Below are 18,224 nucleotides of genomic sequence, written 5' to 3' on the forward strand. Positions count from 1 at the left end.
GGACTAAATGACTTCAAAGCTTTCTTGGAATCTAAATGGTTTTATATTAATTTAATGTCTCTGTCCTCTGGTTTTCCATTGAGAAATACTTATCAATGCTAGAGGCCAAACTTTTCATTCTAGTGCTTTGGAAACACATAGCTGGAAAAGTGGAACAGATCTATTGTGGAATGTTCTATTCCTTAATAATTAAAAAAAAAAAAAATCTGGATTAGGCAATTTTATTTTTTAAAGAATATCTTGCTTTTCTTTCCCCTCCTCCAAATCACACACAACTTCAGTGATGCAATTTGGAGCATGACTGTTCTATAACCATCTCCCTCACTCACCCCTTGCATTTTGTGCAAGGTACATGTTCAAATTTCAGTGATTCTAAGCAGCTTACCAATTATGTAATTAACCTTTGATTAGATAGCTAATGATAGCTACATTGATAGAGCTTTTTTTTTCCCAACAGAATTTAATAAATGACCATGTTAATCTTGTGTGTTTCTTTTCATTTTTTTAGGACCTGCCAACACGGGAAACCATTGAAGATCTTAGAGGTATTTGAACAGCTTTATAAGTCTGCTAAACTGTTCTTTAATCATTGCTTGGCACAAAAAGCAATGGCACAGAGGACCCTATGGCAGGTTCTGTTGTGCCTCCTATTAGGATCCGAGTTGAAGAGCCAGAACTAAATTTCAAGGGTATTCTAACAGACAAAGCTTTCTCAACTGTCAGCCAAGCTGTTTGGGATGTAGCCTTTTGAGAGGTGTGCAAATAGCTCTCCCCATTTTGATACAGGGAGATGAAAGAGCCGTGCCCCACATTCTTAGGAAGCTCTGAGCTTTTATAAAGCATTAAACTAGGAAGCGAACACTTGGATTGCATCTTAAAACCCTTGAACATGTGGCTGTAAACTTCTGTTGTGATTACCAGCCTTTAGCTCTGTGTTGTATATTCCAGTACACCTTACTTTGCCTGCACTTCCAGTGCTTGAGATGTCTTAATATTTTAAGTATTTCATATGTAGCTACCAGAAAAAAGCCCTCCTTGCTTTAGAGCTGTTTTAATCAGCTGTGTCATCTGTGCTTCCTTTGCTCTGCTCTAGATCAGGTTTTGTTGTTAAAGATTGTACTTTAATAATGCTTAGTGTTCATGTGAGACCTAATGCCCAAATGTTTTTTCTTAGGCGTTGTGGTACTAGAAGATCAGGCTACACCACCAGTTTCATCTACCTCACCCTGTATCAAAGCAGATCTATTACCTGTTTCTACAACCTCTGATTCAGGTGCCACCACATCAGCAATAGCAACAAAACCAGCTGCTATGGAAGCATTTCCTGGTGATGGAGTAAATGAAAAAGGATTGAATGGACAGCCTTGTGGCCACCATGGATCCCAAGATATTCTTGTGGACAGAGATGTAGCTAAAAACTTCTCCAATATTTCTTCATCACAAGGTGATATTTTAAGGACTGGAGTTTCTTCAGAGCCATGGGACAGTGAAAATTCAGTTATTTCAGACCATTTAAGTAATCCTAAAAGCTACAAAAGAGAGAGATTGCCAGATGGATCACCACAGACAGGAATTACCAATAACTGCTCACAGTTCAATGCTGTTTCAACCAAAGAGCATGAGCAGATGGAAAGTTCTTGCAATGCTGGTAATAGCCATGATGACCTTGATTGCTCAGACAGTGAGACTGCTGTTGCAGTTGTGGACAATTCTCTTCCTGAAGACCAGCTGTGCGAGCCCATTAAAATTGTCATCACAATGAGTACTACACCAAACACCACCCTTAGTGACCTACCGGGCTCTGTCCATTTACAGGCCCTGGAAAGTGAGAGAACAAGCTCAGCCCTTGACTCTGGTGTAGTTAGAGCAGGCTGGTCAAGTCAGCAAACTAATGAACAGCTGAGAATCCCTGTTATTACGTTTGACCTCTCTGATGACAGTAAAGCTAAGCCTTCAGAAGTTAGTGAAAGTGACAGAACTCCAGAAATGCTGAGGGCAGAGTTGTCATCCAACCAGTGCTCTGGCTATGAATCGGGTGATGCAGTAAAGGAGCTCAGCAACCCAGCAAATACACCTCTAGAAACTAACACTTGTTCAGATCCAAATCAGGAAAACGCTTTGGAAAATGTCCATACTGTGGATTTAAGCTCTAAGGAAGACTTGCATAACCTAGACCCGCAGTCCTGCAGAACTGCTCATGAAAAGAGGCACATGCGGGTGCTGAGTGTAGACAGTGGGACAGACGTGCTTTTAAGTAAGAATTTTGTGGAGGTATCTGACAAAGAAAAGACCTTGCCAACCTCTAAATCAGATCTAGAAGCTAAAGAAGGTCAGATGCCCAATGAATCTAACTTCCTAGAATTTGTCTCCCTCTTGGAATCCATTAATACCTCAAAGATGAAGACATCTAATCAATCGGCTGTCAAAACAGAGACAACAAAGGAAAATGGGCTTGTTGGAGGTATTATGCATGGATTAAAATTCTTTTGGAATAACGATGTTGTGAAGAGTTCGATTACTTAGAGCAGCTTAGCTGGATATCTGCAGTAAGAAAAATTCCCAGAGAAAGACTGGTTTTGCTAATAGGGCCAGGGTAGGTCTGGACTTGGTGAGACAAAGTGGTTCATTGAAAGTGTGTGAATAGTGTCAGCTGCAGTTTTAAAGTATTTTTATCTTCTTGAAGAAAACTGTTTCTCTTCCTCTAGGAGACTAGTGATAAGCTTAGTGTCCAGTACGTATTTAGTATTCTGTACTAAAACAGTGTGCCTGGATTGTTGGAGTACCAGAAGTGTGCAAAAATGTGTGTAGCTACAGTATTACGCCTGCCTTGCACATCTTACCAGGTGCATGTTGAGGAGTTGTCTGTGTGCCTCTAAGTATGAAAGCTGGAATTGTCAACTTTTAGCTAACACGTGTGTCCATGCATACATATATATTTCTAAATTTCCTGAGTGGTTGTGGGTTGGCTTATAATTTAAAAAAAAGGTAAAAATTCTCAATAGGGAAGAGTTTTAATTTTCAGTCACTTAAAATGAAAATATTTGCATTTTAAGGATGGAAGTTTAGCTGTTTGCACTGAAAGCCCCCAGTGTTTTAATGAAAAATAGTATATTCCCATGCAAGTTTCCATTTAATCAAGAGGGCCTTTATTTAAAACAAAATCAGTCAGCTAATTTAAAAATGAATATGCAGTACATTTTATAGCTCATGTGTAGAAATTTCTGCTTTTAATCAGCATTGTCATTGCTGTCACTGAACTCTTGTGACTCTTTTCTGTTGGGAAGGACGGTTGTTTGTAGTGTCTCTAGCAGTCCTCCAGCAAAATTAGTAGGGCCATGTAATGAGGATGTGAGATACAGTACATTGAAGGCAGATGCAGTCTTGGAATACTTCCCCAAGTGATCAGCACAATCAGCTTAGAAGATCTGAGTCAAAGTGAAATAAGGCAACGTGTATCTTCCTCTTCTCCAAAATGTTTGATTTACCTTAGCTCCTATAATAAGCTGTTTTAAGAAAGCCTAAGAGGATGCAGTCTCAATACTTAGTTTGCATGGAAGGTAAAAAACTTGATGGTACCCTAGAAGAACAGAAGAACAGCTTGGCACTCCTGTTTTGTCTGCTCTGTCCTGTTCCACCAGCTTGCTCCTGCAGAAACCTTCCGTTACATGAAAAATGCCCAACTAACTTGAAAGGTTTTTAAAACTATTGTGGAATGTCTGCTTTTATCTTGTTAAAAAAATAGTAGATTTATCTTCTCAATGGGTAATTTTCTTTTAGATTCCATTTACCGTTCGCTCTGTCTTTCTCTAAGTCTGTCCTATCCAATGTATTACACCCCCATCTCATTCCATCTTTCACCTGTGTCCATTTTTGCTTTCACTTTTTCTTGTTCTGTGCCTTTCCTTTCTCAGTTTAGGCACTCCCCTCCTGTGCCACCTCCTTATTTGTCTTCCTCTTCATATTGGTACACTCTCTTCTTTCCATCTGATGAAGGAATTGAGAGAAGGGTAAGTGCAGGAGAAATGAATTTTGCTTTTCCTAGACCTGCTGCCTCTCTTCTGGTGTATCTTGCCCATCTCTCCCGCCTTCTCAAGTTGTTTATTGTTCACTGCAGTTTCTGTCCTTCTCTATCGAGTTTATCAGCCTGCCCTGCTGGCTCCAGTCTATGCTCTGGTTGCCCAAGACAAGTGCTGAGCAAGCCCTGCTTCTCACCTGAGCCTGCTGAGCCCTGCTGGATTCCTGGGGTGCAGAGTCACCTAGCTGCACAGCAGCACACAGCAATGTGAGGGGTGCAACAAACAGATAGTGATTTTTTTTTTTTTTCTGATCCTCAGCCATAAAAAGGAGTGTTTACCCAATAATTTTACTTCTGAGTGATGTGACTTAGCTCGAAAAGAGAATTTTAGGGGTAAATTTAAATGAAAATTAAAAAAGAGAAAGTGCAGCTAATCTAGAAAGGCCTTTCAGACAAGTACCCTCAGGTAATATGAACGGTCAAGGTTGCTGGATGAAAGGAAGCAGTGAATAATCAGAATAAGTCAAACTTGGATTCCACAGTGAAAACCAAACCCCAACCCCAAAACTTACTAGTGTGTGTGTAGTTATTGTGCTTTAGACCTAGTGAACAAGATTCTTAATAATAATGAGGAAACAGAAGAATTCTGCTTTTCCCTCAAACCAAGCTCTCATTTAGTGACTTGGACTGAATTTCATAGAATCATGGAATGGTTTTGTTTGGAAGAGACCTTAAACATCATCCAGTTCCAAACCCTTGCCATGGACAGGAATGCCTTGGACTAGGCCAGGATGCTCAAAACCCCATCCAACCTGGCGTTGAACACTTCTACAGATGGGAGATCTACATCTGGTCTGGGCAATGTGTTTTGGTGCCTCACCACCCTCACAGTAAAGACTTTCTTCCTAATATCTATTCTAAATCTTCCTATTTTCTGAAGTCTGTACTTCTGTGAGATAGTGAAGTTGAGCTGCATTCAAGTGTCTCTGTTTGCAGTGTGGACTCAGCAAATGTCATCCAGAAACAGACAAGGAGCTGGAAGGGGGGGTGGCCTGCAGGAGCAGGGATAGCAGCTGTGGATTCTGCACTTTGAACTGGTGCTGTGGGAAAAAGGAGATTCAGTCTGAATTCCTTGAGCTTGGGAGAGGTTGTTCAAAGGCAGTTATTTTTAAGAGCAAGTAGGCTTTGTTTTCCAGCCTAGTCAGAACGTGCTGTTTGTTGAAATAAATTACTGTCATTACAGGCAGCTTCCCCTTTGCAATACTGAATTTTAGGAATGAGAAAGCCTTTAATTTGTTTACAGCCTTGCAATTGCAAATATGCTTTAATAATATAGTATCTTGGAACAGATCTGAATAAACATTATTCCCACATTAGAGTGGTTGTTAAGAAAAGTGTGTGTGTGGGAATACAGAGTCAAGCTATGCACCAGTTGTTTTGAGGGAGGAGGTTGGTTCTGTTTGGTTTTTATTCTTTTAACCTTGCACACTGTCTAATTGGCAAAAGTTAACAATATATGTCTGGTCCAAATGAGCATGAAATGCACCCCAGAAAGATTTTTATTAGGCAATGTGAAAAACTTGGCAGATTCCTGGAAAGCTCGGTATTCAGAGCTGTGCGAAAGAAAGCTGACATTTTGCAGAATTTGTGGAAGGTGGGGAAATGTGTTCATCAGAACAGTCTTGCAAGTGAGTGAATGTCATGGATGGGTCTTTTTTATGGGTGGTCCCTCACAGAACTTGGGTGCTCTGTGGAAACAGAAGAGTTATCATCCCAACCACATAAGCCTTTGCCAGTAGACAGCTTGGTAAAATGCAGCATGGGAAAATTAAAGCCTTTCTTTACACTTCTAAGGGTGCCAGATTTAACCTGTTAAAATACAGGATATAAAAGCTCTAAGAGCTGTTCTATAGCCACTCCACTTCTAGATTGTGAGAAAATACCACTGACACTTGCTTAAACTGACTTTCAGACCAGTGTCCTTTCAATTTTGAATCACACTTACACCACCCACATGATGAAAGTGTGTTGTAGGGCAACTGCAAAATTTCTTTCAGTTTCCTAGAGGTGTAATAAAACCTGGGTTTATTGGCTGCTTTGGGCCCCTCTGATGTGTCTTGAACCAAGTAAGAACAGTTGTGCATCAGACTTATGCAGGGCAAAGCCTGCTGTAGGTCCCCTTTGGCACAGCTGGCTTGTAATCTAGGACAGGCAGTATTATCACCCAGGGAGCAAAGCCTGCCGTGGGAGTGGTGGGGACTGGTGCAGGAGAAACTAAACCAGGGCTGCATGGCCCCAATTTAGATGTTTTGCAGGCTCTTTTTAGAAAAGGTACTCATCATTCTGGGCAATGCACAAACCACAACCTCGAGTGAGTTGTTCTGGATCCCAAACAATTACCCTTTTCCTACAAAAAAACTCCAACATGCTCCTGTGGTTATTTTTAGACTTTTTTTTTTTTCCTTGCATGTGAGAAATAGGACTATCACACGCCATATAGTCAGGGGGAGGAGGGATCTTGTGCATTGAGTCGCTGGTGCAGTTGACAGTCATGGTGGGAAGTGACAGCAGGTGATTCTGCTGGCAGGTGGGTAGCACCTAGAAAATAAAGCCCTGCCTTTTTTGTGCTAGCTCATCTCTTGGAGCAGCTGTGTATCACCCTTGACTCTTGTGCCAGAGAGGGTCCACATGGCATGTGGTGCACCTCTTTGGATATGGAGAAACCTGGTGTGCAGAGCTCAGCTCTCTGAATCTCTTGCTCAATGTGTAAGGCTTGACAGGCTAAAATTTTAAAATTTCAGTCTTTATGTCAAAGAAGTAGTAGTATATATGATGACAAGTCTGATATCTGCAAAAAATATATGATGTTATTTCAGCGGTCTGTATTCTGATATAATTGGTAGGTACAGTGATTAGACTAATTCCTAGCTCTGCTGCTGACACAGGAGATTGTTTCAAGCAAGTCACTTCCTGTAGCAGGTACAATGCCTATTGCTAGTTTTTCCTGTTGCTTCAGGATTAATGTGGCAATCCTCATTAATGTATAATGCCATATGCTGCTTCACTGTCTATACTGAACTCTTGTAACAATTATTGGACAGTGTGGTATTCCCTGGGCACTCCCATTGTTTGGTGGATGACCAGCTTGAATGTCAGTTTTTTATTTTAATGTATTTGTGACATAATAGGCAAATTCGGGTTGAGAAGAAAGTGCATAAGCTAGATGTTTCTGCTAAAGCAGTTGGTGAAGAAAGGATTAGGGATGTTCTTAGGATTTATAATCCACATATATGAATGGCATGGTTCACAGCTTGTAGAACTTTGGTTTCCTGCTGGTACTAACAAAAGCATATTAAAAATTTGAAATAATTTCTTTGTGGCTGAACATGTAGCAAATACATTTTAAAGTGAAAATTTCTATTTTGGAGCATAATGTTGTTGAAGAAAGTGGATTCTGTTGCAAAGCAATTAATGAACAGAAGAGAGACAAGCTTAATTAGCTTAATTCATCTTGCCCAGGTTTCAAACCAGATGGTGTTCAAAATTATGACAGCAGTGGTGTTTTGCTTTACAGGAGTGAGCTGTGAATATTAGAATAGGGATATGTAAGTAAAAGATGAGGAAGAAGTTTTGGAAGACTCCAGTATGGGACCACAAATAGTAAAAATGTTTTGGAGGAAAGTTGTGGAGTAATAAAATTTAATTCTAATTAGCTAATAATAAGGCAACTTTAAAGTTGAGATACACTGATGGTTGGTTTTCGTGATTCCTGTATCACAGAATTAAAGAATGGTTTAGGTTGGAAGGCACCTTAATAATTATCACCTAGCTCCAACACCCCCCCACCCCTCTCCTTGGGCAGGGATGCCTTTCACTAGACCAGATTGCTCAGAGCCCCATCCAACCTGGCCTTGAACACTTCCAGGAATAAGGCATCTATAACTTTGCAGGGCAAGCTGTACCAGTTCCTCAGACCCTCACAGTGAACAATTCCTTTCAAATATCCAATCGAAACCTGCCCTCTTCCAGTTGAAAGACATTCCTCCTTGTTCTATCATTACATGCACTTGTAGAAAGTTCCTCTTCAGATTTCTTGTGGTTTCTCTTCAGGTGCTGAAAGGCTGCAATTAGGTCTGCCTGGAGCTTTCTCTAGGCTGAAATCTCAGGCAATTTTCCCATCCTTTCCTTGCAGGAGAGAGGTTCCATCCCTCTGATCGTCTTGGTGGCCCTTCTCTGGACTCACTGTATAAACATATGTATAAAGGCTGTTTCATTTCAGCTGTAAAATTGTCCACAGCCTCCTCCTAGGGTAAAACAAGGGTTTGTCTATAAAGATCTGGGATGCTTCAAATCTGTTCTACAAGTGAAAAAGTTACATGGCAAAAGAAAGTATGGTACTTTAACCACTTTAAGTTGGGAGCTTATTTGTCAGCACTGGGATGGTATACTTGTAAGTAATGTTGATATGCTATTAAAAGTTGTTAGTGCAGGAAAAATGTTTACTGAAAGTATCTTATGTATGGGACCTGTAAGAATTGTTCATTTTCATAAGTATTTTACCATGGTAACTTAAGCTTGTCTTGTGACTTAAGCTCTATCAAAATATGAAAACAGTGTACAGGCCAAAACTTGGCTGTTTATGCAGGACTCTTCTGAATCACCCTGCCCCAAGACTGATTTAGCCATGAGTTCTGATAGTTACACCTCACATGTCTGAGTCATGTGGCATGTAATTTCCAGATAAATTATGTGGTTATTGCAGAGCTTAGGTCTGATCTTGATACTACTGTGAGCCCAGCCATGCATGAGCTGGAGACGTGTGGAGCAGTGGATAAGGGTAAATGACAGGGAAAAGTGCAAATGCACTGCTGTGTTGTCCTCTTTAGTCTGCTCTTGCACTTGGGAAAGGTTTTTCCTGGTGTTTGAGCTTTGCCAGCACAATTTCCATGCAGGGAGCATTTGGTGACGTAGAGCCGATTGCGTACTCTGTCAGGGCACTCCTAGTCTAGACATCTCTATCTTCATTTAAATACTGAAGGTGTAAGTCACCTGGAAGAAGATGAGTAATAATCTTGAAAACCAGTCACACAGCCATCATGGCCGACTTTTCCAGTGTTGGAAGTACTCATCGCCATGGTATTGCCTGAGTGGCAAATAAAGCCTGTAAGAAGCAATATGTTTAGGTTTTTGTTATTATGACTCTTTACCACAGCAGGAAAAAGAAGTCTGCAAGGCTTGTGGTTTGGAATGGAAAAGTGAGAAGCATATTCTGAAACCACTAGATAATCAGATTTAAAGAAATCTTTTTAATTGTTCCAGCCCTAAAGCTGGTTTGGGGCACTATGGGACCAATTAGGTTATTTAAACCACAGTTTCTGATCTATATCAATTATTCTTACAGCTTGAACAGGCCAAGCCATTAGGAAGGTCATTTTGATTAGGTATCTGTGGCTCCATCACCACCCACAGGTATGGTTACATCATTAAGGGGGTGCTTCAGTAATGACACAGTTTCTGCTTAAACTGGAGTTTAAGTCTTTACCTAGGAGAGAAAAAAATTGTTGTCTCTTCCCCTAAATGCCTTCCCCCCACCCCAAGATAGAATAAAATAGACCTGGAAGACCTATTGAATTTTTCCATGCACAACAAAGTATTTCCATACACCAAACTTGTGCTTGTTTCATTGTATTTATAGCACAGGCTCTAGGGTGTGAGGAGGCTTTGTCCTGTGAATTGAAACTGCTGTAGAGATGTTTCAGCTCATGAAGGTAGGTTTGTTTATAGAAATAATGTATTGGTAGATCAGCTGATGCAAAAGAAAACAAGACAGATGATCTGAAAGGTCTGCGTATGCAAAACTTGTTTAATTTTTCAGTTTTATCAGCTTCAGCTGACCTTTTAAAAGGTAAAACATCTTTTTAGAAGCCTTCATTCTGTTTTATCCTTAGACCAACTAAGATATGACACCACTATTTCATGACTGGTGATTCTTACAGGTTAGGATGGTAATTATATTGATGAGATATGGAATTTTCAGTGGGGGAAAATTTCTGTGTTTTTTTCCTTGATCTGAGGTGTTTAAACAGCAGGTATTGCAAGAAGTCTGAGTAAGTATGTTTCAATACACTTTGCTTGGTGCAAAAAGCTATAGGATTTACTGAGGCATATCCAACAAGCACCCCTTTTTTCCATTTAAAGCATTTAAGTGCACAACTGCACAGGGTGCTGATGAAATCATTGTCTTAGTTGCACTTTAAAACCCTAACAGATAATTGTTTTGGTTTATAAACAAAGTGCAGTTGAATAATGTTTCACTATTCACCATGAATATGTTGTACACACACACATATATATGAAAAAAATGACTGCATGGGAAGAGAGGCAATATAAATACAATTGTACTCAAAGTAGTAGAAATTGGACAGATATTTTATGTGTATCTTTAAATCTATAGATCTGTATTTTCCAAGCATAAGATAATCTGCTGTGGAATTGTTTTGCCAGTTTGCCCTTCATCCTGCACCAGGTGTGTGGTCAGTGGGGAAGAGAGATTAGGCAGCTTTCTGCTTTCCTGTCCAAGAGCTCTATTTCCTTTGAAGGTGCTGCTTTCCCTTCTGTAAAAGGGGAATGGGCCAGTGCTTCTGCTTTTCCACTGCCAGCATACACATCTTGGGAACAAATTACAGCCCCCAGGGAAGCAGTCTCTTACCTAAATTAGGAACAGATTGCTTCCCTCTGAAACAATAGGAGAAGCAAAGCAGAAATTCTCTCTTGTTTGTCCTCTACTTCAGACAGTGTGTTCCTGAAACGGCCCATTCATAAGTGTCAGAGTACTGCCTCATCCAGATTTGTGGTTGTATTGTTTTAAGTAATGGTAGTGCTTTCCGTAAAACTTGCAAATTCTGCAGTGTTTTTAATTTTCATTTTTAGGTGCTCTTGTTCAGTAGTTTACAAATGAAACTCTTGAAAGTAATTTGTGGAGAGTGGCTCCACTTCACTGCCCTGTTTTCCAGATAGCCAGATGACGGAGAGAAAAGAAGAAATGGTGGGAACAGAAAAGCACTGTGAGCAACTTCCTAAACAGGAAAGATCAGATGTACAAAGCCAAGATCGTGCTAGTACTAGTCCGGTGCTACCAGAGTCTGCCAAATTTGCAGCACTGTAAGGCCAGTTTACTTTACAATTTTGTACTTCAAAGATATGATGTAAGCTGTTTTGTTTCACTGAGTAGAAATGACATAAACTTTTAATTAACCTCTCTTTCTTTTTGTTTTATTGAGAACAAGAAAAAAGTTCCTCTTAGTAGTTTTGAAACATTTTTGTGTCAAGTTACCAGGGCAGCAGGCAAAGGCAGATAATCTACCGAGTAACTTCTCAGCAAGACAGTTCTGTCTTGCAAGTAATAAGTGGACCTGAGGCATCTGTGCAAGATGAGCTCTCCGTGGATGCCATGCATGTGTTCATAGATGAAAATGGTGAGTTTATCTAGTTGGGATAATTGCAATGCATGAAGAAATTTCTAAACAGTTCAGATGTCCTGGAAGGATATTTCTCGTCTGTTGCTGGTTGCATGTTTTTCTCTTCATGTGCAAAAAAAAAGGGCTTGGTAATTTAAAGTCACATGAGCAATAGAGTTTCCCAGATCCACCAATGACCATCACAGACCTGAGCCTTACAGTGCCTAAAGTTTATCTTCCAAACATCAGCCTCAAAAGATGCTGGCTAGGCCAGAAGACAACTTCTGTCCCATCAGAAAAACCCCTGGCATTTTCTGCCTGACAAGAGGTTTTGCACTGATCTGGCTGGGCAAAGTATGACTCCCTTTTACAGTTTTGTTCTTCAGCTGGCTCAGACTGACCTCTTAGTATGATGGTGCTTGTTGTCATTTGTACTTGTGATCTGCTACTCCTTCAAAGAAATTTAATGAGTGCCCTAGTCTTGCCCCACACATATAGTTGGGATCACACTGCTCTGAAGCTATTCTTAGAGTCTGAAGCTGTAGGATGGGTTTGAGCCCTGTTTAGTGCCCTGTGAGGTACTGGCTCATCCCTCTGAAAGACAGCTGCCCCAAAAGCCCTATTTCCTTTAAAGTTACCTTCAAAACCAGCATGGAGTGAGTGCTCATGGTACTGGGTCTGTGGCCCTGGAGATACTTTGATTTTCTGCCTGGCTCTGCTGGCAGCCTATAGCCCAGCTGTGCTGTGGCCAGAAGGACAGCAGCTGCCAGTGGGGCAGGTGATGCAGCCTCTGGGTCAGCCACCAGCCACCCTTGGCTTTATGCTGCCTCTGCAAACAGGGAGGAGCTCTGGCTGCACTTGTAGCAGAACTTTTTGCTGCTTTGTACCTCCTGACCTCATCTTTGTGAATGGAAAGAGGGAAATCTGATGTCACATTTTATGGTGAACTCTACAAATCGATGTGCTTTGTGTTTAATTTGTGTGCCTTTTAAATTTTCACTGTGACTTCTGTGTTTTGATTTTTCTCAGGTTTTCAGTTGTTCAAATGTTAATTTGCTTTCTGAAATCTAAAATGAGCCTAATGCACAGACTGAAAAATCTCTATTTATAAATGTGCCTGACGTAGAATGTATTTTATAAATTTTTTGTATGCACAAATGATTGCATCACTGAACTGACATTTTTTTCCCTCTGTATTTTCTAAAGGGGAAATCAGATCATGCTACTTAAAAGCTGGCTGTCAGAAGGAAGGAAATTTTAGACATCAGCTATCAAATTGTGATTGTATGTCAAATGCTCAGTAAGTAAGCCCTTATTTTTAAAAATGTTGAAATTAAAGTTTTAATTGCTGGAAACGATAAAACTGTAGCTGTGAAAGATGCATATGAAGCGGAGTAGTGGTGAATAAATGTGCTAACCTTTTCTAGAGAAGTCAAAGTGGGAAATTTTTTTTGCTTTCTGCTAAAACACTGACAACTTTGTAAGAATACAGGAAAGAAAAAGTGAACATGAAAATCAGAACTATGCACTTGGCTTTATTTTTTTTCTGGGACTAGCAAAAGTCAAATGTAGCCATTATAAATGAAATTGTAAACAAAGTAAGTGGGACTGTCCTACCAACCTTGTCTTGTTTGCTTCCCATCCCCGTGGCATTCTTTACAAATTTGTAGTGCTGTGTCTGTATCAGTCATTGAACTGTGGATTCTAGCAGCAGAGCCTTTCACCTTGCATTAAATCTCTAATGATAATTTGCTGCTCCAATGACGAGCTGATGCAAACAATTTTCTTTTCTCAGAAGTTCTTTTTGGAGTGATCCATATAAATCCTGTATTTATTATTATGGTTTCCACACTCTTCCATGTAACCTGTTGCTTGCTTATCTGCAAAAAGAATTGTAGCTATTCACAAGTATTTTAATGAAATAATTTTGGTTTTCATACTGTTTTACAGGATTTGGAGAAGTTGAGTGAGGGAGTGAGAATTGTCTTTTTTTTAATAGCAAATATTGTTCTTCAAGTGTTTGGCTTTCAGTGGAGGGTTTTGAAAAACTTGGGACCATGTTAAAAATAGCTTTAGCATTTTAGATAGAAAGCTAGCATGAGAGATATGAGAATAATGCATTTATTTGTCAGTGGACAAAGAATTTAAAAAAATAAGAAAAAAATTGAATAGTAAAAATAATCTGTCTGTTTTTAGCAAAATAGCCAGCCCCTGGGCCACCATCCTGGTGGAATTCAGTTTTGACCTAAAAAATCAAATATTTCACTTGAGTTCTATTTATTTCTTGCAACTCTGTTTGTTTCACCTTGCACAGAACACTCTTCTGCTCCCTCTCCCTCTAACTGTGAATTTGTCCTAAATTCAGAAATAGTTTTCTGTCTCTTTACTTTTTTTTTAATTCAAGAAAGGACCATCTTCCTTCTCATGTAAGAAGTCTTGCTGAATGTGCCTTTGCTAGATGCTTATGTGACACCTCTGTCTTGGTTTGCAGACCTTCAGGGATGAAGTTTATTTTTAAGGGGTCCACTCAACCATGTTAAAAAAAGCAAGTTCAGATATTCTTTACAGGCATTTACATGCATGTAATTTCTTAAGATGAGCACCTTTGCTGCAAATCTCAGAGTAAAGTGATAGTTCAGACCAGGGAATGGAACAGATCAGCAAAAAGGAGTGGGTTCCCAAGACTGTTTCTTTGTGGGAGTCAGTGGGAAGCCAGAACATGAGCTTTTCCAAGAAGAGAGTAGCATGAAGGAAAGTGCAAAGCAGAAGTTAATATGAAAAATGAGGAAAGGGGACAAGGAAGCTTGAAGTATGCTTAAGCTGGTTTTTGCAGGGGCAGTTTGTAATGTTTAGGCCAGAGAGATTAGTGAGAGCTGTTTGTTCAGTGGGCAGTTTCTACCATCTGTGAGTAGATTGAAGCACAGGAAGGAAGGAGTTTTTGTTTTTTCTTTAGGTGTTCACGATCAAGTAGATTTGTATTTAGACAGTACAGAGCACTTTTAGCATATAGAAAGTGGAGGAGCAAACCTGCTTTAAGGACAGTACAGGAATGATGCATCTTTCCCCTGTCCCCACCTGCAGGCTTACTCATCAGTTGTGTCAGGTTACTTTCTTTTTCACTTTTTAAAGATAAACCAAATGATCAGTGAAGGAAAGGCTATTAGTGAAGAAAAAGAGAAATAGGATGAAATAAAGCACGAGATGTAATCAATGAATGCTTCACTTAATCTCTTCTGTGTGTCTGTCTGTAGATGGTCCTTGACAAAAACTATTCTCTTGAGGGTGAGCCCTCTCTTGGTAGTCCATACCAACAGGAGATGCTGCTGTTATAGAAGGATATTAGAAAAGAGACATATAAAGCACCTCTGAGATGATCATGACTTATCTGCCAGCCCATGAAAAAGTTAACTAAGGAGAAGACCATGATTTTGATAGTATAGCTTCATGAGCATTTGAAATGGTGCAGAAACAACCAATAGCTTTAGGTCTGATATCTGAATTCATTAATGAGATATCCAAATTAGATCTCATGAATCAAGAGATGCAGGAGAAAATTAATGCCTAGCCAAAAGAGATATCATCCTCCTTTCATAGGAAGGGGTGGATTTTTGGTCTCGTGGAGCCTATATTTCAGAATTTAGTATAAGCACAGAGAGCAATAGAAAGGTTTGCAGTAGATGTATATGAGCTCTTTAAACAATTACCACCAATCATGCTTGCTTTATACTGTTAAGATTAAGCAACTTCTAAGGGAAAAATTTTGAACTGAGTTGAACAAGTCGAGTAACCATGTGGATTTGAATGGACTGTGCCCTGATGTGCTTCTTTATGAGGAGAACTGACCCAGGACAGAGGATGGCAAGAAGCCTCTTGCTTTGTGGGTGTTGTTGGGAGAAACAGCAGACCTGTTGCTGGTGTCTAGTAGCTGTGATGCTTCTGGGATGCTGCAGTTGTGAAAAGGGAAGGAATTTTGACTGGAGGGGGTATGAACTGTGGTTTGTTTGTCAAGAGTAAAGTAATCACCTTATGAATTGGCCATAGGTAACTATGTTTTAACAGTGGTAGGCAAAACTGAAGATGATGTTTAAATATTATTCAAAAGAAGTTCTAAACTTTAGGGCAAACTAATTAATGTTTTATGATCTTTAATTCAAATTCTGTTTCTGTCTATTGAGTCCTACTATTGTCTTCTCCATTTGTAGGCTTAAGCATTTCACATCAGATTATTAGGAACTGAAATTAAAGTAGAATTCCTATGGCCCATTTTATCTTCTTGGCATAGCATCTGAAATTAATCTCTCACAAATAATTCACTGTCACAGAAGTGAGGATGTGTTAGCTTTTATTTTTCTTCTTTGTTTTTGTGTGCTTCCTGCTTTTCATTTGTTTAGGAAAGGCTGGATGGATAACAATGAATTGCAATATGCCAGAGAAAGCAGATGTCCAAATCTGAAGAAGTCTGTGATTTCTTCCTTCAGACACTCCTTGACATTGCAGACAATACTGTTAAAGGGGATAGACTTTGTATTGTCACCTCTTTTTGGTTCTGCTGTTATGAGATGATCTTTGGAGTATTATCAAGTTTATAAATATTAATATATATTCCATCAGTTTCTACTTTTTGTCTTTGTTTTTTGTTTTCTATCTTTATTGTTGGTTTTTTTCAATTATAGTATTTTTTCTTAATATTATGTGTACCTGCAGTCCTTGTCCTGAGAAATTTTCAGAGCTTCTTAAATGTAGTATAAACACTTCCAAAACTTTGCTTTAATTCTATTAAAGGTTAGTGAAAATCAGAATTTTTTCAAATTGTTTTTGGACTTGGTTCTTGCCTAATTGTCTCTCACTTGACTAGCAGTCCAGCTTTTAAAATATTTGAAGACCTAGACAAGTTAAATCTTGAGGAGGTTTATATGTTGTAATTATCACCAAAAGTAGATAATTCCTTTTCCATCATAATCTCCACTTTGATGGGTGATTCTTGTCACTGAGTTTGGCAAATTATTTAAACATTGGCAGGACTAATCAAGTCCCCAATTATAGTCAGTGTAATTACCCTGACCCCACTTTTGTCTGTTGGCTTGCCAACAACACCTCTTGCCAGCAGTCGCAGTGGAATGGGTTCCCTGCTGAGCTAATTGCATCTAAATTTGGTGTTCCCATTACTCTGCCAAGTTCACCTCTAGCCATAAATTGCTTTGTGACAGGCTTTGACGAAAGTATAAATTCTATTCCCAACTCATGGATTATGTTAGAAATTAGTACAAAAAGACCATTTGAATCTATTCTGAAGTGAGTCACCAGCATATGTGATGGAGCCTGGCTTTCCTGCAGGTGGCTGAACAGAGCACCTGTTTGCCCTGAGTTTTGGTGACGTGGGGAGACAAAGCCATCACTCCAAACATCCTCCTTTCCTCCTCTTTCACCCAGATTTATATGCTGAGTGCCATATTGTAGGGAATGTCCCTTTGGTCAGTAGGAGTCAGCTGTCCTGGCTTTGTCTCCTCTCAGCTGCTTCTGCAGCCCCAGCCTCCCCTCTGATGGGGCACTGTGAGGAGCAGAAAAAGCCCTTGGAGCTCTCTGTAAGGGCTGCTCAGAAACAGCTAAAGCATACCTGTGTTATCAACACCATTTCCAACACAAATCCAAAACATAGCTCCATAATACTAGCTACTATAAAGAAAAGTAACTCTGCTTCAACCAAAACCAGTACAAACAGAAAGATTACCTAGCTCTTAGCAAAAAGCCCCTTTACTTAGGTGGAGATTGTCCTTGTTGTGTGACACTTGAGCTTTTATTTGGAAACTTGTTCTGTAACTTTAAAAAAGCTATTCCAGTTTGAGCCTTATCCTGCTTTCTTGGTCATGTATCTTTTAATTTACCTGTAAAATTATTAAATTTTTTTTTAGGATAAAATTATATTCATGCGTGTTTCATTACTACACGTGGCTCAACCATAACAGTACAATCATGCCTTCATATTGCACTTTCCAGACACATTCTGTCTGAGCAGTTGACCCTCTGAACTCCTCGCTTTTTTCAGATGAGGCTCTGACACTGAAACCAGGCTTCTAAAATGCTATATTATAGCTAAAATGTTTTGCAATACAGATAGAGACCTCCATTTAAAACAATTGCTTAGATTTTTTTGCTTGTTTTGACAATAACCTAAATTTTGGTATCATTGGGGCCAAAGTTTAAAAAAAAAGTATTTGCTGCAAACTAGTGGCTAACAAGTACTAAAAAAGTAATTTAAGGTACAGCTGTCAGTACATCTGCAGATTGCTGGTGTTTCTGGCCCTGGGCAAAAGAGAGAATGTCAGATCAGTGAGCTTACTTATTTGATTTACCTTCTTACCCCAGAATAAGCTGCTTGAGTGTGTTATACTCTATGAAAGTCTATCTGAATGCCTTAGTGGTACTATACGTTTCCTTCATAAATCCACTAATACTTAGTACGTTCACTGCTGGAAAATTCCCTGAACCTTTGAGGTTATTTCTCACAGGAGAGAGTAGATTTTTTTTTCCTGGTGTTTCAAAATGTTTTAGAACATGACCAAAAACTGTGTCACTAAAGCATCTTTGTATTTTTCAGCAAGGTGACCCAAATAAAACAATCCCCCACTGCTCTTTTAATAAGCTGCTGAATCTTAAAGATTTCTTAATGCTGTTTGTCAGGTTGTGCAGTTCTGCAGCTGAGCATGTTTTGAAATGGATGTGACAAATATTACAGAGTTCTCTTTGGGATTCAG

General features: G+C 39.5%; 1 protein-coding gene across 4 annotated transcripts in view; it reads left to right on the plus strand.

The window, feature by feature from the left end:
* Window positions 1-18,224, plus strand: part of PCNX2 (pecanex 2) — a 150,946-nt gene that overhangs the window by 10,845 nt on the left and 121,877 nt on the right. For all 4 annotated transcript variants that reach the window (XR_012055122.1, XM_072927114.1, XM_030268277.4 and 1 more), the window contains 5 exons: window positions 509-545; window positions 1,175-2,461; window positions 11,029-11,176; window positions 11,345-11,490; window positions 12,679-12,772. Coding sequence is in view for 3 of the 4 variants with exons in the window: in XM_072927114.1 (XP_072783215.1) it covers window positions 509-545; window positions 1,175-2,461; window positions 11,029-11,176; window positions 11,345-11,490; window positions 12,679-12,772 (1,712 nt within the window). In the remaining variant the exon portion in view is untranslated. The remainder of the gene's footprint in view (window positions 1-508; window positions 546-1,174; window positions 2,462-11,028; window positions 11,177-11,344; window positions 11,491-12,678; window positions 12,773-18,224) is intronic.

The sequence above is a fragment of the Taeniopygia guttata genome, chromosome 3, assembly GCF_048771995.1.
Source record: "Taeniopygia guttata chromosome 3, bTaeGut7.mat, whole genome shotgun sequence".
Lineage (NCBI taxonomy): Eukaryota > Metazoa > Chordata > Aves > Passeriformes > Estrildidae > Taeniopygia > Taeniopygia guttata.